At 51.8% G+C, this 20,100-nt stretch overlaps 1 protein-coding gene across 4 annotated transcripts; it reads left to right on the top strand.

Annotated features, from left to right (window-relative positions):
• The first annotated feature begins 2,268 nt into the window (after positions 1-2,268).
• Positions 2,269-18,944, top strand: HOPX (HOP homeobox). Of its 4 annotated transcripts, none has more exons than XM_054987331.1 (4): positions 2,269-2,808; positions 11,252-11,410; positions 13,522-13,700; positions 17,529-18,944. In XM_054987331.1, exons 3-4 carry the CDS (start codon positions 13,557-13,559, stop codon positions 17,604-17,606), a joined length of 222 nt encoding a protein of 73 aa, XP_054843306.1. In that variant the 5' UTR covers positions 2,269-2,808; positions 11,252-11,410; positions 13,522-13,556; the 3' UTR covers positions 17,607-18,944. The 4 variants fall into 4 exon arrangements, with proteins under 4 accessions (XP_054843306.1, XP_054843305.1, XP_054843307.1 ...); XM_054987333.1 differs by lacking the exon at positions 2,269-2,808 and adding an exon at positions 7,386-7,472; XM_054987330.1 differs by lacking the exon at positions 11,252-11,410 and having other exon boundaries at positions 17,529-18,942.
• The last annotated feature ends 1,156 nt before the right edge of the window (positions 18,945-20,100 follow it).

The raw sequence follows: 20,100 nt of genomic DNA, 5'->3' as shown, positions 1-20,100 counted from the left end.
CTGTTGGCTAAAAACCAGCTGGAGGAACAAATTCAGCCTAGTCCTTGAAGGAATCGCTTGCTTCATGCAGGTTCTCACAATCCTTCGACTGTGTACAACACGTCCCAGCGCTGAAACGAATCCATTGCTATGAAGCCACAACAATGTCGGCCTGCCATCGGCCTCTGCACTGGCAGCAAAAGCATTCCTCATCTTGAAACAGTTTTATCAAATACTTTCCCTCTATATTTTTTTAGAAACATAGCTTACAAATAGCTCCTCTTCATCTGCACGGTCAAGATTTTCCTTATGTTGAACCTTATTCACATAAAAGCACAGCCTCTGCTTCTGAGAGATTTATGGAGGAGGATGATACCTTTGCCATTTCGCTGGTAAGGAGGCCTAATCTCCTTGGAAAATAAAAGGATAGTTCTTGTGTTGATCCAAGAGAAAGACAGGCTTCTGAAAGGTCCAGATGTTACCTGTTACTGTACCAGCTATGCTGGCAGGGGAGCGAAGACAACCTTAGTAGAGGCTGGAAGGTTAAAACCCTCTCCGTTCCTTGCACAGTGCTGAAGCAAACTGAGGCTGCGTGAGCCTGCCGTTGCCTTGTTATGGACAAAATGAAAAGGGCAGTCGTCTCATTGGCTTCTGTGTGTTTGCTTCCTGCTTCCTCCAGAATCCTGTGTTCTTGCTCCTGGACATCACAATTACAGCCCCTGGCCGGGCGAAGGCTGCACGGGATGCGGGAGCGCAGAGGCACTCTGGGGGGCGTTTCAAGCTCGAGGGTGAAGGCCGCTTCTAAAGGTGAGGTGTGCATATAGGATTCTTGCTCCAGTGGGACTGGGAAGCAAGAGGGCTTCATGAACAAACTACGATGTGGTGAAACAAGGAAGGTTGCCACACGAGGACGTTTATGACTATGTGCAATATTTGAAATATCCGATCCCTAGTGAACTGGCTGGCTGATTGACGAGGCCGAAGTCCCAGCCCCAGGCCAACCTCCTAGAGTAATTCCAGAAAGCTATGACTGTAGATACTGGTCCCATTCTCCTCCCCCAATGGGGACCCAGAGTAGCTCTCAACATTATTTCCCTCTCTTCCATTTTATCCCCACAACAGCCCTGTGAGGCAGGTTAGGCCGAGAGTGTGTGACTGGCCCAAGCTTCCATGGCAGAGCAGGGATTTGAACCTGGATCTCCCAGATTGCAATCCATGCTAACCGCTACACCGTGGTGGTTCAGATGCGCAGGTGACTTTCCCAGAGGCCCCCTGGACTGGGCCAGACTGGCCGTGTCACTCGGCTGCCAGGAGCCGGCAGGACTGGCCCTGCAGAGGGTGCTCCACTCTGGCCTGGTCAGCAAGACCAGCAACGGGGGCCAGCTCCCCATTCGGCAGCAGGGCAAGAGGAGGCAGCGAGTGGACCTACACCCATGGTTGGCACCACTGACCAGGCCTGAGCTGAGTGAACCCTGGCTCGAAGCACCACAGTGGACAGGGTTGCCAGACTCCTGGTGGCACCTGGAGTTCTCCTGGAATTACGGTCAACCTCCGGACTAAAGAGATCAGTTCTGCTGGAGGAAGTGGCAGCCTTGGAGGGGGGACTCTCTGGCATCATGTCCCTGCTGAGCTCTCCCCCCACCTCCCACCCCCCACTCCAAACTCAGCCGTCCCTGCACTGGGTGACCAGAAGACAAATCCAGGCTCTGTGTAAAAGGTAACTCCTTTCAGACATTTCGTTCAGGGTGATCCTCTCCTCCCCCACAACTAAATTTTATGCTCGGACCCCATATCTGAGTGGGCCCCCCTCACCTTGGCCTCCCCCTCCTCTTCTTCTGGAGTCCCAGGCCCACTCTGGGTTGGAAATTTCCTGTAGATTTGGGGGTGGAGCCTGAGGAGGTCAGGAATTATGGAGGAGGAACCCCAACAGGGTATCATGCCATAGAGCCCCACCTCCCCACCTCCAGCAGTGATTTCTGCCAAGGACCAGGTATAATTCTGGGAGATCTCCAGGCTCCACCTGGAGTTTGGCAACCATACCAGATGGCCCTTCTCCCCCCCAGGTGTAGGTGCACACCCTAAGTGCCCGTGCACTCCTGTTTTGCTGCACTTGACACATGAGCAGCACTTGCACCCACCTTGCTGACGTGCTACGCTCAGGGTGTAGGCAGTGACTTCATGAGCTGCTTCTTTGGAGGAGGGGAGGGTTGCATCAGACCCGCCTCCCCTTTGCGTGTGGTGTGTGTACATTCCACCTCTAGAGAGAAATAAACACCGGGTGGCCAGCTGGGCAACTGGCCGCAGCACACTGGCAATGGCAGCCAGTCCATCGTGACTCACGAAACTGTTCGGCCACAGGAGTCTCTGGGAAGAGCGGCCGCATCTCCCCCTCTGCCTCCCTGACCCCCTGCCCGTCCTCTCTGTGAAGGAAGCCAAGAAGCTGCTCTTCTCCCTCGTCCCGCGGCTCCTGAGGAATCCTGCCTCGTTTTATGGGCAGAGTGTGGCGGCTCACTGCCCAGAAGACTTCTGCAGGCGCATTTGGAGACACTCTCCCCAGCGGGAGTAATGCTGACAGCCAAACCTGAATTGCCAGCCAGCAGCGCAGCTGCCGTGAGTTTCATTCTGCTCGTGGTGCAGGTTTTTCAGGTCACAGGCGCACCTGCCCAGCGCACGTTCATTTTCTCATTCATATAAACACGCGCGCGCACACACCACTCAAACACAACAACTTAAGGGTGCCTTTTGAGGCAACTGCCTTCACCAGCACATCAACATTCACGGGAGAGCAGAGCCCATTTCGAGGAGAAGAGCTGACGGCTTGGTTCTCAGGTAAGCGCACTGCTGAGCAGGCTGCCGTGCCGTGCCTGGGGGGCCGGAGTGAGGGTGCGGGTCCTTCAGGGCGGCTTCTCCTCTCCTGGGGGCCAAGGGGCGGCCAGCAGCAGAGACGCCTTTGTGGACAGGGCAGCAGAGGGCCCTCCTCTTTGCAGGTGTGTCCAGGTGGGCAGGGATCGTTTCCCCTCTTGCTTTCTGCTGCTCTTTGTTAGCTGTCAGTAGCATGATTATGTAACGCCCTGTTAAGTAGATGTCATTGTACAGAAAAACCGACTGGCGTGGTGGTGGTGGTGCTGGGCTAGCAGCTGAGAGACCCAAGCTGGAACCCCTACTCTGCCACGGACGACCTTGGGCCATCACTCACTCTCAGTCTAACCTACCTCACAGGGTTCTTGTTGGGAGGCTCAAATAGAGAAGGGGAGAAAAATGTAAGCTGCTTTAAGCCCCCGTTGGGGAGAAAAGCAGGGTTTAAATAAAGGCAGGGCCCTGCCTGAAGGGGACGAGAGCACAGTCCGTATTTTGACAGTGAAGGAGACGACAGACTCAGAGGACATTTCTGTAGCTATTTTGGTAAAGCTACCAGTCTGAACATGCTATAGTAATGACAGAGTTTTATCTACAGTATTGGTAGTTGACATGCAAATGGTATTTAATGGGACTCCTGACAGCTTACGGGAGTTCAAATTTAATGGCTTCTGAAACAGCCCCAAGATACCAACTAAAGCACTAACATTTCCAATTCTGAGATCCATTTCAAAATCCAAATTCGAATATCTCATCCATAATTTTATATTTAACATTCAAGTGGCAAAATGAGTGTCGGCCAGCGTTGTGTCTAGGGCACCCGGGTTCCCATTCTCACACTGCCACGGAAGCTGACAAGGTGAAATTGGGTCGCACTCTCTCTCTCTCTCTCACCTCACTAGGGGGTTGTTGCGAGGATAAGATTGAGGAGGGAAGAATGGCGCTGTGAGTGGCTCTGGGTCCCCGGTGGGGAGAGGGAGAGGCGAGATATAAAAAGGGGAACGTTTCCCCACCGTCAGATCCCTGTGCGTCTCTCATTTCTGTAACACACTTTTGTGTGCCTCACATTCCCGAGATGGCAAACTTTCCTGGCCAGCTTTTTAACAGGGTATCTTTAGGAGAAGTGAGTTTTAACCATTTCTGCTGTCTTTTACAAGAAACTCTTTCCCCCTCTCCCCACGACCAAAGCAAGAGTATACCCTCACAGCTCTCAAAGCAACTTCTTCTCAACAGGCAGCAGAAATGTGCTTTTCCAAGTGCCCAAAGTCAATCTACCGAGCTGTTTCCTTCAGCACCAACCTCCCATGCAGTTATGGTGAGATATGAGCTTCCAGAGCTAGCAAAGCTCCACCAGCTAGCAAAGGCCATCAAGCAAGCACAGTGTACTGGTTAGAGAGTCAGATTAGGAGCCAAGCTACAAGTGACGAATGACACTTGATCGGCAAGTGGACAGACTCACGTGTATTCCTCCCTGTTCACTTGCGCTCCACTACGTGCTCAAGTGGAGTGCAAGTGGAGTGCAAGTGACCAGGGAGGAATACAAGTGAGTCTGTCCATTTGCCGTTGAAGTGTCATTTGCCACTTGTAGCTTGGCCCTAGGATCTGTAAGACTCTGGTTTGAATCCTCCCGTGCTAGGTAACCTTGGGCCACTCTCTCTCTCTCTCTCTCTCTCTCTCAACCTCATCTACTCCACAGGGTTGTTGTGAGGAGAGAATGGAGGAATGAAGTTGTAAGCTGCTTTGTGTTCCAATTGGGGAGAAAAGGGAGGATGTAAATGTTTACATAAATTCAGCTGGTGGACTATACAAAAGTGTTGGGATTTTAGCAAGTGTCCTACCTTCAGTCATGGAAGAGTTAAATTGTTATTCTGTTTGTTTAGTTAGAGAGCGAGTTAGCACAGGACCATTTAGGCCTCAAGTAAAAGTTCCCGCCATAGAAAGGGGAGTCTTTAGTCTTAATGAAGGGATGTAGGATTGTCTATTGGATGGGCCAGTTTATTGGAGGGCAATTAACTAGGAACATATACTAAGGTTGCTCTTTGCTCTTTGTTCAGTCTAAATTTCAGTCTCTAAGTAACTCTCAGTCTTTCTCTCCAACCATCAAGGTGTAGCTAGTTAGTTAGATATTTTTTATTTATTTATCAAATATACCCTTTCCCCTGATATGTAGTAAAAGTATTTTTCTAGAGTTAAAACCACAGAAGTCTGTCTACTTATTTCCAATGCGCTAATATTAAACTCTACAACTTTCTTCCTTTTAATTTCTCACCACCAACCCAAAAAACCACGTGAGGAGCTTGTTTTGTCTATTTGAAGAGCGCGCTTGAAATGTCAGCTTGCAGGCAGACCGAGTTCATGTATTGCTTGCCAAACATGGCCACCCTCTCGCCCCTGCATAAACCGGCCAGAACCCAGAGAGGCCTCCTGTGGAAGAGGATGCGACGCAGCGCCCAGCGTGAGACTAGAGGGGGAGAAGGGAGCAGCGGTGCTTCTCAAGGATCCTTGCGCTCCCTTTCCACATGCCTGGGGGCGGCCATTGATCTGCTGGGGGGGCGGGGGTGGAAGGAACAGGAAGCAAGCGGCAGCCCAGAACAGCTGGCCTCCAGGTCGCAGCGTTGCATAATCCTCCAAGGTGCTGAATATCCCAGGGCGGTGGACTCCAAAAGCATACATTATGAAAGAGGATGATGGGGGTGTGTGGGGGGGAATAGAAGGCAAGCACAATGGGAAAGGGCTCTCTTTCCAGTCAGCCATTATTTCCCCAAGGCAGCCAGCAGCTGAACACTCTGCCATTCAAAGGAACAGTCGGGCAGCCTTTGTAGTTGCCCCACAAAGGGGAGCAACAAAGGAAATCTTGGGGGAGGGGCTCTTGCCCAGAGAGGAGGGTGGCCCCGCAGGGGAGCTGAGAGGGTCTGGCCCCGGGGTGGGGTGGGGGGCAGAGGTCAGGCCTCACACGGCCCAGCTCTGCAGTAGAAACGCTCCGATTTCAGTGGGGCAGGAGGGGGGGGGAGATTTTTGGCAAAGCTGCAGATATCTGATCCTGAATACATAGTTCATTTACTTTGTCCGTTTATGAGATGTGCAGGTCACCTTTTCCAGAGAGCCGCTTGTGTAAGTTAAAGTAAAATTAAACAATAAAACTAGAAAACATTAACATCATTAAAAAACCCCTAATAAATGTCAGCCATAGCCTGCCCTCAGGGCATAATCAGAATAAAAACAGCAGTAAGTCCTTCCTTCCACAAGTTAAAAGCTGGAGTCATAAAACACGGATACTTGTGAAAACAGCAGCAGGCAGGGCAGAAAAACCGCCAGCCCTCCTCCTCCTTCTGAAAAGGGAGAATGGGATAAAACTTCGGGGGAAAACCTGGGCAAAGAGGAACGGTTGGGCCTGGTGGCCCCTCGAGCAGACCCAAGGGAGCCTCGGGGGGCGGGGGGGGGGGAGAGCAGCCTAAAGCCAAGGGGCGGCCACTGGAAGCGCCCCTCGGTTGCCACTTGCCCGGGTCGGCACGGCGAGCAGCCCTCGAGCGGCAGATCCAACGAGCCAGGCTGGAGGCGCCTTTTCATTCCGGAGAGGAGCGCAAGGGAGCGGGGGCGGGGCGGGGGGGGTCTCATGCTTAAAAGCGGCTCCCGCTGCCGACGGCCTGACGCCCACCGATCCGCTCCGGGCATCGCCGGCACCCCCTACTGGTTGCAGTCCCACTTCGCGGCGGCGCCTTCGCCGGGAAGTGCCGCGCGGCGCGAGGGCCGGCCGGGCACTCTCCGCGGGGCCCCTCGGCCGAAGGCTCGCGCCCGGGGGAGAGGCCTGCGGGCGGGCTCGAGGCGGGCTGTCTGCGCCGCTCCGCGGGGCGGGGGCGACGCCGAGCAGGGACGGGCCCGAGGGCCGCGTCTGTCCTGCCGCTGCCGCTGCCAGCGCTGCGCGCCCCAACGCGGCTTCTGCCGCTTCGGAACAGCCACCGCCGGGGGAAGCGTCTGCAGGCAGCCTTTCAACAGGGAGCTCCGCGCTCGGCGCAGCGCAGCCGCCGCCTGGCTCTGCCCGCGGGAAGGGGACGCGGGTGCCCACCGGCCGGGCCCCCTCGCGGGCAGGCGGCGTCGGGGAGCGGCGCTGCCTGAAGCGGCCCGGGCGGGCCTTGGCGTTCTCCCGGCGGGGGCTGGCCAAGGCCGGCGAGCGCGGCGAGGAGCGCAGCTGCCTCCTCGCGGCTGCTCGAGACCGGCCCCGCCCGCCGCGCCTGACGACTCGCCCGGCGCGTGGCGCTCCGTCCTCGGCCCGCAGGTAGCGAAGCGGAGCCCGCGGGGGGCGGGAGGAGAAGGGCCCGCTGGCTGGGAGAGGCGAGGCGGAGGGCGCGCGGCCGGCCAGCGCCGGTTCCCTTTCTGGGCTGCGTGTTTTCCCGTCTGCGCCGCTTCGCTGCTTGGCGTTTGTTTTGTTGAGCCAGTTCCCTGGAAGCACCGGCTGTGCCGAAGGCTTTGAACTGCATTGGCGCTGTGCTCGACCTGCTGGCCTGCCACGCCCGGGGCCTCCCCTCAGCCTGGGCACCGACTCCCGAGGAAGACGACGTGCAAGGCCCGGCCCCCTCGTCCTCAGGCACCCTTGCAGGCAGCCTGCGGGGATGTAGTAGGGGCGCTGCTGGAAGTTGGAGGTACAGCTCCATGTCTTCTAACACATTTTGTCTCCAAAGAGGAAAGAGTCCAGTAGCACCTTTAAGACTAACCAACTTTACTGTCGCATCTGCATCTGACGAAGAGAGCTGTGGTTCTCAAAAGCTTATGCTACAGTAAAGTTGGTTAGTCTTAAAGGTGCTACTGGACTCTTTTCTATTTTGCTACTACAGACTAACATGGCTAACTGGATCTATCTCCAAAGAGGGGGCAGAGAGACGGGATGTGCCTGAGGAATGACTGATGTCCCCATACCCATTGACTTGGCTGCCATCAGCAAGAGAGGCTTTGAGGTCCCAGCCAGGGTTTGGGTGCAGAGTGGAGCAAATAAAGAGCTGTGCAGGAGCGGACTTGAGTATTTCGGTCTCCCAGGAGAGTTGGGAAGCCATCAGTCTCTGCTTGCTAAGGTTGCCAACTCTGGCTTGGGAAATTCCTGGAGATTTGGGAGGTGGCACCTGGGAGGGTGGGGTTTAGGGAGGGAGGGGCCCCAGTAGGGTGCATTGCTTAACAGGATGGAAATAAGGAGTCAAAAATGAATGTGGGTATATGAAGGTGTGAAACAGCCACTCCAAAGCACTCAGCTGTAGCCCATCTTTCTGGCCACATTTGGGTGAGATTTTTCTAGTTATTGTTAACTTGCTGGAGAGACTTCGTCGATTCCTCTTTCATTCACTTCCTTTGTATGATTTATTTGGCTACTAGCAACGGAGCCTGTTGTGTGGAAAAACACAATGGGCTCTAGAAAACTGATTTAGCAGGACCCCACTTCAGCGCCTTAGGAGGGCTGTGCCACTGCACCGGGCTTCCCCACTAGCTTTGCAACTGTTGCAGGGACTTGGTGCAGGTGGCAGGGAGGCCCAGTGTGGCGGCATGGCCCTCCCAAGACCCCACAGCGGCTGCACTGCCACATCGGTCCTTCCCACTGCGGCAACCTTCCCAGGGCCTCCGAGGCAAACCATGTTGCCGACAACTCACTTTTTATTCCCGTAGAGGGGCCTGCAAGTGCAGCTGTGTGGGGATAAAAAGTGAGTCGTCGCCAATATGACTTGAATTTTATATAGTAAAAGCAAAAGACTTTAAGCAACATTTCTGCTCCTAAATTTCAGCCAGATTTGAACTTCTATAAGACTTTGAAGCTATCCAAACAATGTAATATATGTGGATGTATGGATGTTGCGATGACAAAGAGTCATGTGGCATCTTGGAGACCAACACCTTTATAATGGCACAGAAGCTTCAAGGTGCCACAAGTCTCTGTCAATTTTGGCTGTAGCAAGCTGCCTTTCTGTAACCCATATTATAGTTCATCCTTTGTCTTGCATGTCAGAGAAGGAGGGAGGAGAAGGCTATAGAGGTCCCAGGGAAGACAAGTCCCCCCCCCCAACACTTTCTGAAGCCTTTTTAAAGCTGTCACTTGAGTGGCAGGACCACGACACAGATAGGAAAAGTCCCTTTGCTCCTGCCTTTCTGTGGGGCGCTGTTCCATGGGCTGGCACAGAAAGCCACTCAAATGACTGCATTTAACAGGAAACGGGGACTGTTGATCCAACTGCATAGAAGACACAGCGTCCTGGTCTCTCATGTCGACAGTGTGGCCCATTCTGTAGAGTTGCTGCAATGTCTTTGATATTGATTCTTGCAGGTTCTATAGATAAAACGCCTAACAGTGCGTTGCGGCAGTTTGTGGATGAGAGGGAGCCTGTGCCAGCCCAGGTGATGCTCCCAGAAGTGCATTAAATGCATGGGTTGGGTGCAGGGTTGCCAGGTCCAGGTTGGGAAATTCCTGGAGATTTGGGGGGTGGAGCCTGGAGAGGGTGGGGTTTGGGGAAGGGGAGGGGCCTCAGTGGGGTCTAATGCCATAGAAGTCACCCTTTATGGCAGCCATTTTCTCCAGGGGAACTGGTCTCCGCTGCCTGGAGATCAGTTGTAATTCCGGGAGATCTCCGGCTACCACCTGGAGGCTGGCAACCCGAGTTGGGGGCAATTTAAAGTGAAGTCTGTGTGGATAGTTGGGAGGGAGGCTGTGACCCCTGACCCCATTCTGGGCTTTACCCTTCAAACTTTCCAGACAGAGGAAGGAATAGGAAACGGGGGGAAAGGAAAGAGAAATTACAGTTGCCTGATAGATTCTGCAGATCTGGAATAGACCCTGGGTTAAAGAAAAAGAAAGAAAGAAAGAAAGAAAGAAAGAAAGAAAGAAAGAAAGAAAGAAAGAAAGAAAGAAAGAAAGAAAGAAAGAAAGAGAAAGGGCTGCGTTGAAAGGCAGATTAAATCAAATTGAAATTTTTTTAAAATGCTGAAATCTTGCAAGTTCACCTTGCAAGATCTTGGCTGCCATTTAGGGTTGCCTAGACAACCAGGGAAGACCTCCAAGTTTCCTTCATCCGATACAAGTAGGAATGGAGCTCCCTGAGCCCGTATCCCGGTTAGAAGGTGGGAAGGGTGTTGCAAAGGACAGGGTCAGGGTGCAAAGGTGCCCTGCAAAATGTAATCCGCTTGACTGGAACAGGAGCACATTGGGAGGGAGATCCCGCCCGCCCCGCCCAGAGGCCTGCCTGAGTGCTCCGTGGTTTCTGGCTGGCGGAAGGCAGGGCAGTGTTGGAGGCAGAGATTAAACAGGCAGCCTCTTGTGAGAGCAGGAAATGCTGCAGCATCCTGAGCGTATCGAACGATCCAGCCCCTCCTGATAAGCTCATCTGGCAATTTTACACGTCCCCCGTAATGAGTTATATAAAGACCTTTCGATGGTTGGGCACTTGGAGCTCACAGAAAGCTTTGACAGTAATTCCTTTATAGCACCAGCAGTTCTCTCGCGCCCCTTCCGTGCAGCCTGGCACACAGTTGAGGAATCTATTGCCTGGTAGGGAAGGGTTCTGGGCAGATCCCTGCCGGGGCCAGAATGCTGCAGGAGACCAGGAAAAAAACTGTGCCATATTATGTTGGCCATGCAATTAAGCTTCCTAAGAATTTCAGCTTTCATTTAATTTCTTTATTTTTTAAAAAGGTTCCAGCTCTTATGCTTGGAAGCTGTGCGCTGGTACTCATTGTTTGGGGACAGGGCTTTGATGCCCTGCCCAGTTCCTTTGCTCCTAGAAGGAAAGAAATCATGAAAATTGGCGTCTTTGAACAACTTTAAATAGGTCGTGCAAATTTGCTTTCCTAGGTACAGATTTCCGTTTTCTTTTCAAATGCAGAATAGCTTGGCTCTAAGACTGAGCCCATTGCTCTCCCTCCATGAGAGGGAAATAGGCCTGTCAAGGGGAAAGCAAGCAAAAAACCCACGTGTACAACAGGACTCCCTGTTGTGCATGTGGAAGTGAACTCTGTGGTTGGGTGCTAAGCTAGAGCCAACTCAAACCATGCCCTGATGTGGTATCTGTATGGATCCCACGTCAACTAGTTTCTGCTCCACTCAGGATGGAATAACCCCCTGGAGAAACGCTTTCTGCCTTGGAATGCAGCCGATCTTCGGCTGACCAGATTGTAGCAAGGAGCAGGGATTTTGCAGATTCAGAAACCAGCTCCCCCCAGGATCACACTGCCTGCCTGGCCTCTCAAGTAGCACTTGTGACTCCGAGGGGCTGAGGACACGTGATGTGCCAAACCGCCCATGAACGTGCACGCTGACCCTGATGCCACTGGCATTTATTTTTAAAAAGCAGCAGCATCAGCAGGGCTGGAGTTCCGTGGAGAAGCAGGAGAGACGAGCCTGAGGTTCCGTGCCTGAGGTTCCCCTGCTCTGGTTTGCCTTTTCTTCCAGGCCGGATTCAGAACGAGGCCAAGTGGGCACAAGGTGACGGCTTGAGTTGGTGGTGCACCAGAAAGATCCCCCCTTATTGTGGCTTGGAAACAAAAAGAAACATGTAGCATGTAGTTCCACAGGAGAAGTGGCTACCACCAGTGAGAGATGGCTTTTGAGGTATGGGATGGGGAATGGCACCAGCGTTAACGTTTGAGCTTGTGTTCCACTCGAGCTCCTGCACTGAGAAATGCACGCTGATCCTGGCCAGCTTGGGTTGCTACAACAGGAAACCCATATGCCAAGGGGCGGGCCGAGGAGAACAGTGTATCTGGGCACAGAGTGCGCATAACAGATGAAAGAGAATTCTGATTTCCAAAAAGGAGACATGAAAAATTGGAGAGATGTATCTATTCAATTGGTGCTCACTCCATGGCTTGTGGGGAATCACATTGGCAAATAACACCAGACCCCAAAGCCACATTTACTTCCATCCCCACTTTGAGGCCTGCAGTTTACCCTTTGCTCCAGCAGTGGCTGCTTCAAGGTGGGAACCACGTGCCCCCTTGCCCACTTTCCTGAAATATGGGGCAGGCGCCACATAGGGGAACAGTGCTCAGAAGAGCCATAAGTGCCATGTCAAAGAGCCCCATGTGGCTCCTGTGAGCAAGGGTCTAATAAATCATGTGTTTCTGCGATTCAAACTGAATCCAACATTTAAGCAGTGCCTTTTTCCTTGAGAAGTTTCAATGGCTAAGGAAAGTCCCTGCTAGTAATTATGACCACACATGCTGGGCGACCCCTGACGGTAGGAAGTGCCACCCTCAATATTCCCAGTAGGCAGCATTGCCATTTCATGTATGCCCAGATTTTCCATGTATGTACAGTTTTACTCCTGGCAAACAAGAACCACATGAAAAATCTGTTCGCATCGCATGTTCTTCTTTGCACGGGCCCCCTGCCTGTTTTATTATTCGCCTCAACTGTAGGAGCTGTTGCTGTGCAAGTTGTGTAAAAAAAGCAACAACATATGAAACAGAGCTTAATTTTTAGTAAAGATGCTGAGCATAAATCTGTCTGGGAACTCCACTGTCTGATCTAGAAATTCTTTTCCCAGGAGTTGCGTCCCAGGGGGGGACGGGGACACGACTCTTTTAGTCGAGCTACATTCTGAACACCCAGCAGTTTTCATCCAGGTTTTCTGGCTTCCCCCAAGAATTGTAAGGGTTTACAGTTAGGTGAGACTCTTGAGCATTATAGAATTATACTTCTCGGTATCTCTGGGAAAGAGACTGATTGTCAATCCAGGTTATGTACTTCTGCCTCAAAGATAACAATGGTGTATGGACTGACCTTTGTCTTTCTCCTTTGAACAGCTTGAGAATAATACCTTGAAGATTAGAAATCACAATTTCAACGAAAAGGCCAGCTCTCGGGGTTATAGAGTGATACTTGTAACCCAGCATCACTTGACAGAATCATTTAGGATGACGGAGTCCATTTGCTGAGGATGGAAGTGAAATTAATTTCTCTAAAATTTTCTGTACAACATTTTGCAATGTGAATTTCGATGCAAGATGTTCAACAAGGAGTCTTGGGGAATACTTGATATTCATGTTTACATTCCAGTCATATTTTATCTCAATATGTGATACTTGACTCGGTCACTTAATTCCAGCTTTTACAGTTCGGCATTTCATATGCAACAGCATTTTGTGGTTGACATGTAATAGGATTTCACATCTGAGAGCAGTTTATAGTGACATGCAATGGTATTTAGTTTTTGGTGGTATTTGATGGCATTCAGTTATATTGACTGTTTTACAGTATTTGGCAGCTGACAGGCTCTGGTGCTCAGCATAGCATTTTGCAGTTGATTTTTGTGAAATTTCATATTTGACCACTGCCAAAATCAAGATGATTAAGACACAGCCATAAGTACTGTAATTATTAAATGGCCGGGGGGGAGGGGGGAATGAAATGTCACATACAACTTGGATTTCATATTTAAAAGCTGAATGGTGAAATCGAAGATGATGCCACATATAAAACACTAGCAAAGATTGGCTTGGAAGGATTTTGACCCACAGAACGTGACTTCCCGGCCTCCCTGCTCCCGCTGCAGGCCAGGGTGGCGATGAGAAGGGTACGCTCTGTGGGTGAAGATACTTCCGTCAGCGGAAGCAGCCCGGCGGAACCAAGCCATTTATTTTGGTTCCAGCAGTGTGGGCAGTCGGAAGAGCCCCTTCTCCCTGGATCCTCCCTGGACATCACTCTGTCTTTCCCTACAGCTTGCTGCTACCATCCGAGCGGACCAAAAGAGAAAATGTCCTCTGAGAAAGTTGCCAGCCCCACGGAGGAGCAGCGGGAGATCCTGGAGTTCAACTTCAGCCGAGTGAACAAGCACCCCGACCCAGCCACCCTGTGCCTGATTGCTGCGGAGGCCGGGCTGACGGAGGAAGAGACCCTGGTGAGTGGCGGGGCTGCCATCCAGAGCGGGCGAGGGTTGCCAACCTCCAGACTGGGGCTGGAGTCCTCCCACTATTCCAGCAGGCCCCCAGACTACAGAGCCCCAGAAGAAATGGCGTCTTCAGAGGGTGGAGACTCTTATTGCCTCATATCCCTGCTGAGCTCCCTCCTCCCACAAACTCTGTCCTCTCCAGGCTCTGCCCCCAAATCTCCGTGGAATTCCCAAACTTGAGCTGGCAACCTGAAGCCAGCCCCACAAGCCCAGGACCCTCCTTTTCATAGCCTCACTATTCACCAAACTCCCCCCACTCCATGAAGCCTTTAATTAAGATATTTATATTTAATTAAGATATTTATAGTGTTCTCAAAGCAGCTTATAGGAAAAGACCAGTAAATAAAAACACCCCGAAACGTAAAAAGTTAACCACGTACAAGAGCAGTCTTTATGAATTCAGGTCCAGTGAGGGAAACCTGTCTGGCTGTTCCCTCCAAGCGGTCCCTTGCATATAGTAAATTGGGGTATCTGCCCTCAGCTGTCCACTTGGGAGAGCCCCGGGGGCATCCCTGAAGAAGCTGCCAGTGTCCTGGGTGGCAAGGTCGGCGTACTTCAGGGACAGCCCTTGGGGCTTGGGGCAGGATGTGGTTCCAGCCTCAAGTCACCTCTGATCACCTGGGCCGGAGGCCCACCTCAGTGGGGGTTGAAAGTGTGCAGCACGGGTGAGGCAGGCGCCAAGTGTCGCTCGGGTCCACCTCTGGCCAAATGCTAGAGCGACACCAGTGACGTCACTGCATCTCTGGCAATGCCCCCCCCCCGGACTGGTGAGTCTCCCATCATAGATTACCAACCCCCCTCAAGAAGAACTTTGTCCCCTCGCATTACCTCAGAAGGTCAAATCAGAGATGGTGACAGCTGCATTTCTGTCTACTCTGTCCACAAATTTCTGACCCAGCGGAGAGGCTGGGTCAGAATATTAAGAGGGGTTCAGAGGTGAGAGAATAGTGACCCTCCCCTGCCTCCGTGTCCCACTTGCTCTTGCCCCAAGCACTTTCCCGCCAACCCAGCTCGTTTCCAAGTACCACAGCTATGGGGAGAAAAGGACCTGGAGGGGACAGCAGGGCAACAAGACAAGGCAGGCACAGGAATAAAAAACACGCTTGGCCCTTGCCTCGAAGACGAGAACCGCCCAGGAACGGCCCCTGTGGAGCTGGCAGCCATGCAGGGACCGCTCAGCTTGGATCTAGGCCCCGATGACAGTGACGGGCGTACGCTCGGCTGCCCCGTCCTCCCGTGCTGCCCCAGCCAGGTGCAGGCCGAGCGGTCTGACAGGAGCTGCCAGTGCCACTGGGGCGTGGCCGGGTTGGCTCCTCGTCGCCAGTGGCCTTCCAGGGCAGTACACCATCTTGCACTTTGCTAGAAAGTTAAAGGGCCAGTCCGCCACATCTGGCTCATCCCACCAACACGACTGTGGTTTTCAACCGTTTGAGCTGGTTCCCATGTTCAGTTGAGAATCAATGGCTTGGGGAATCAAGCCATGCGAAGTGAAGCCGCTTCATTTCGCTTCATTTCAGGCAGTGCAGAACTGTTCTGGCAGGGATCGCAATCCCTGCAGTGAGGGAACTCCCTTGGGCGTGGAGTTTTAGAGAACCAAAGTGAGGTACTGGTTAGGCTGTCGGACTAGGATCTGGGAGAACCAGGTTGGAATCCCCACTCTGTTGTGGAAGCTCACTGGGCGATCTTAGGCCAGTCACATACTCTCAGCCTAACCTACCTTACAGGAGTGTTGTGAGGATGAAATGAGCAACCTTGAACTCCCACTGGGGAGAATGGTGGGGGATAACTAACTAACTAACTAAATAAACCTCCATGCCCAGCAGTGTGGTTCAGTCCAACTCACCTTCTCAGCCTTCCCTACCATGCAGGGAGCTTTCCTAACTCTGCCAGCCACTAAGGTTGGGAGGTGAGGAAAGACACTGCATGGCAGGGCTTTTTTCCTGGGAAAAGAGGTGGGGGAACTCAGTGGGTTGCCCTCGGGGAAAATGGTCACATGGCCGGTGGCCCCGCCCCCTGATCTCCAGACAGAGGGGAGTTGAGATTGCCCTCCGCGCTGCTCGGCGGCGTGGAGGGCAATCTCAACTCCCCTCTGCCTGGAGATCAGGGGGCGGGGCCACCGGCCATGTGACCATTTTCTCCAAGGGGTGCCGGAACTCCGTTCCCCCGCGTTCCCCCTGAAAAAAAGCCCTGCTGCATGGCAAGGGCTGGATTCCTGTGAGGAGATTTGCTAAGTCCGCAGCACCCTGGTTGGGAAACTCTGCCTTACTGTATTTTTTATTAAATGTCCCAGCTGTTGATCGTGTTGACGTACACCGTGTAATCCACCTTGAGTCACTGTGAGAAAGGCAGAGTATAAATAACACAAATAAATGAATAAACAACCAGCCCCACAACTGCGCTCTCTTTTCTGCAGGCAGCCTTCCTTCTTGAGATACCCTTTGAGTCAACAAAACCCCAAACAAATTATGCTTTTCAGACCTCCCCAATAAATTGTAGCCATTACCGTTTGACAGAATTTATGAAATCAAGTAGAATTTGACTGCTTGCACGTCATTATGCGTCATTCTGGTTAATCTTATTTATGTACTGTCGAAGGCTTTCACGGCCGGAGAACGATGGCTGTTGTGGGTTCTCCGGGCTGTATTGCCGTGGTCTTGGCATTGTAGTTCCTGACGTTTCGCCAGCAGCTGTGGCTGGCATCTTCAGAGGTGTAGCACCAAAAGACGGAGATCTCTCAGTGTCACAGTGTCACAGACTGTGACACTGAGAGATCTCTGTCTCTTTACAGCCCCTGATGAAGTCTAAGTGACGAAATCTGCCGTTCAGCCGGCCTCAGCTAGGGCTACCACCTTGAAGGATCTCCAGTTTGAAAAATAGGAAGATACCTACAACAACAAAGAAAAGAAATATATTTGGAACATTGACATTATAGACTTACCTCATTTTGAACTCAGAGCTCTTTCTCCTGTTCCTAGAGTTGTCGGAACGGGGCTGTTAGTCCTCTGGCACAGCTTTGAGAGACATTATTGCATGAACTACATCTCTGTAAATTGTATTTATTGTATTTAGTGTAAGCATTATTGTATATGTTTACATAGAGCACTGTCACTTTAAATGCAATTTGGTATAACTTAGTGAATTCACTTTCATACTGTTCTGTTATCCCTGGGTGGTTCTTCCATTCTGTTTTCCGGACTTTCTGTATAGAGCAGCTTTTTACAAATAAGTTTTCTTGACAGTAACTTAGCAGTAATTGAATTGTACTTCCCACCATCAACTTTTTTCTGGCCTGTAAACATCTTCATAGCTAGAGGTTCCTTGGGATTTGAAGAATTAATTTAGGGGCTCCCCCATGGGAAAAAAGGTCAAGAAACATTGGGTTACAGTGTCAGACTAAGCCCTGGGAGAACAGGGTTCAAACCCCCTACTCTGCCATGGAAGCTTGTCAAATGGCCTTGGGCCTGTCACACTCGCTCAGCCTAATCTACCTCATAGGGTGGTTTTTGTGAAGATAAAATGGAAGAAGGAGAATGATATGATAAGCTGCTATAGGTCCCTATTGCGGGGGGTGGGTGGGAAGTGGGGTATAATTAATACATAAATAAATAAGAAAGCGGCCACTATGGTGAGATCAGAGCAGTATATTCATTCTTTGTTGTTATAAAGTAGATTAAACACACGTGGTTCAGTGACGTCTTTTACGAGGCTCCGTGTCCTGAGGTACTGTGGTCGCTCAGCTTCTCTGTATTCGTCTTACCCTTTTCCTTTGTTCCCCAGAAATGGTTCAAGAAACGCCTGGCAGAGTGGAGGAGATCCGAAGGGCTCCCTTCAGAATGTGGGTCCGTCAGAGACTGACTGGAGCGGCCCCTCGGGACGGGGTCAGCCCTGGGGAAACGGAGGGCCTTCTGAATTCGGTGGTGACTTTTGCTGTGGGAAGTGTGTGACTAGCAAAGCTCATGTGTTCTGTTATTTAACCTGATGCCTTATTTAAAATGTACATAACATAAGAGGGAGAAAATAATTATATAAAACATTATGTATTGGCTGTGGTTGTGTAGAACGTAGAAAGGAGCCACTGCAAACCCCATTGGCTGCTGCTGTTTTTCTAATGACATGGAGTATTTCAGGATTAACATTTCCTTCAAATTCTGGCAAAACTAATACAAGATTGAAAGAAAGTATCTTCATTCACCACCGTAAAATAACTTTAGTGCCTGGATTGCTACTAGAGCATGCAAGGGCAGCCTCCAGAAAACCAACATCACTAAGAAGATAGACACAAACTTCTCCGTGATCCAGTGACTTGTTTGTGTGCTGGAAGGCCTTAGCATACACAGGCAGCTTGTGTGTTGTCCATGTTCAATTCCTAGGGCCTGTGGCTACGCAAAAATCACGCCATGCTAATGCACAATGGGAACAAGGTGCTCTGAGCTCTCCATCCCGAAAGCAGAGCGTTGGGTTGTGCGCGCTTCAGCCACTTGACCTGGACCCTGCCAGAGATTTCACCAGAATCAGTCTGTGGTAATAGAAAGGTCTGTTGGGGGGCGAACCTGTCCCAGTGCCTTTCCTGGACTCCTGAGTGAGGCCGAGAGATCTGGCTGGAGCCACACGTTGAGGCCTCTTAGATCCTGGAGGGCTGGATCCAGGGCTGCCAAATCTAGGTTGGGGGTGGAGCCTGTGGAGGGTGGGTTTGGGGAGGGGGTCCTCTGTGAGCTTTAAGGGCATAGATTTGGCACTCCCAAGCTGCCATTTTCTCAACTGATCTCTGTCGTCTGGAGACTAGTTGTACTTCTAGGAGGTCTTCAGGCTTCACCTGAAGGCCGGTAACCCTAGCTAGATCCAGAGTGGCCAGCCCACCCTGTGCCTCATCTTTTAGCCGTGGTCAACCTTCCCACTTGGGTTGGCTTGGCACAAAGAGGCCGGCGTGCAAGTACGCACTCGTGCTATTAGCCCCTGGTGTGAGGGGTGGACTAGGATTCGGGTGCACTGGCCTTCAGCACAACTGAATGAGCGTTTGTGAGTACGTGCACAATGGTGACATTTTCTGAATTTTTCCAAAATTCCACTAAGCAAAAAGGATGATTGTATGCCCGATCTGTTAATAAAAGTCAAAATGTTGTATTTAAACTAGACACGTGCCATTATTATTGACACCCTAACCTCTGCCTGACCATCGATCCAGCCACTGCCCAACATCCCCTCTGACTCTGTAGCCTGACTTACCCTGCAAGGGCCTGTCTGCGGGTTGCAGAGTCGGGTCCAGGTCTACTGTGAGGAGTTGCCATCAGACACGACTTGCGAGTTCCCCACTGGGAAATCAATCCCCAGGTGTGCAGGGACCGGATCTGGATTGGGGCCACGGCACATGGGGAAAGAGTGCTGAGGTCTCCCGCCTGCGTTATTTTCCTGGAGCCAGCTGGGGGAGAGGGTGGGCTGCTTGCCCCACTGGAGAAACCTGCATGTACCGCAGGCAGTAGGGGACAGACAGCTTTCCCCAGCAGGGCAAATGGCACCACCCCAGAGCTGAAAAGGCTGCTTAGAGTTGTTTGACTGGAAAAGGAGGGAAGTTTTGCCTACCTCATCCCTAGGGCCTTGGGGCCGTGTTCCATAGGAGAGGGCAGAGCCAGGTGTGGAAAAGCAAGGCGGGCCTCACCCACTGCTCTGCCCGAGGCAACAATTTTAATAACAGGGAGAAGCTGGGATGGGGAAAAACTCAGAAATCTCCACTGCTCCTCCACTTACCATTCTCGGAGAAGCTGACAATAAGCAAGAGGCACCCAGGGGCCAGAGTAGTAACCCTATAACTCTATCCCAGTTGCACACGATATTCTGTTCTACGTAACCTTCTACTGACCAGGACTGGGTGTGAGTGACACACTACAGCAAGCACACATTTCAGCGGTGGGAGGGTAGCCGCCACGCTCCCACTGCCTTAAACTGGTATGGCCACACCCCTAATTCTGTCAACTTGAAGCATTCCTTGAAGTCTAAAAACCTTACTGCGGAGTTTGGTAAAAATCTGAATGCCGGAAAGGGGTGATGGTGAGTGTGAGACCTCTACTAACTAACAACATAACATAGCTAATTTTCTGGGGAAAGAGGTGGTGGAACTCAGTGGGTTGCCCTCGGAGAAAATGGTCACATGGCTGGTGGCCCCGCCCCCTGATCTCCAGACAGAGGGGAGTTGAGATTGCCCTCGAACTCCCCTCTGTCTGGAGATCGGGGCAGGGCCACCAGCCATGTGACCATTTTCAAGAGGTTCCGGAACTCCGTTCCACCATGTTCCTGCTGAAAAAAAGCCCTGGGCTTAAATATGTTTTCTCTGTCTCAGCCCTTAACTGTGTGTTGT

This window comes from Eublepharis macularius, chromosome 8 (assembly GCF_028583425.1).
Source record: "Eublepharis macularius isolate TG4126 chromosome 8, MPM_Emac_v1.0, whole genome shotgun sequence".
Classification (NCBI taxonomy): domain Eukaryota; kingdom Metazoa; phylum Chordata; class Lepidosauria; order Squamata; family Eublepharidae; genus Eublepharis; species Eublepharis macularius.
The sequence above is the reverse complement of the archived record's forward strand: the minus strand, read 5'-3'. Positions and strand labels throughout refer to the sequence as shown.

Bases quoted from the DNA above. Each gene is read 5' to 3' on its own strand.
- HOPX (XM_054987331.1), top strand. From the start codon at position 13,557: ATGTCCTCTGAGAAAGTTGCCAGCCCCACGGAGGAGCAGCGGGAGATC. The intron at 13,701-17,528 runs GTGAGTGGCGGG...TTTGTTCCCCAG, and splicing joins TGACGGAGGAAGAGACCCTG to AAATGGTTCAAGAAACGCCT.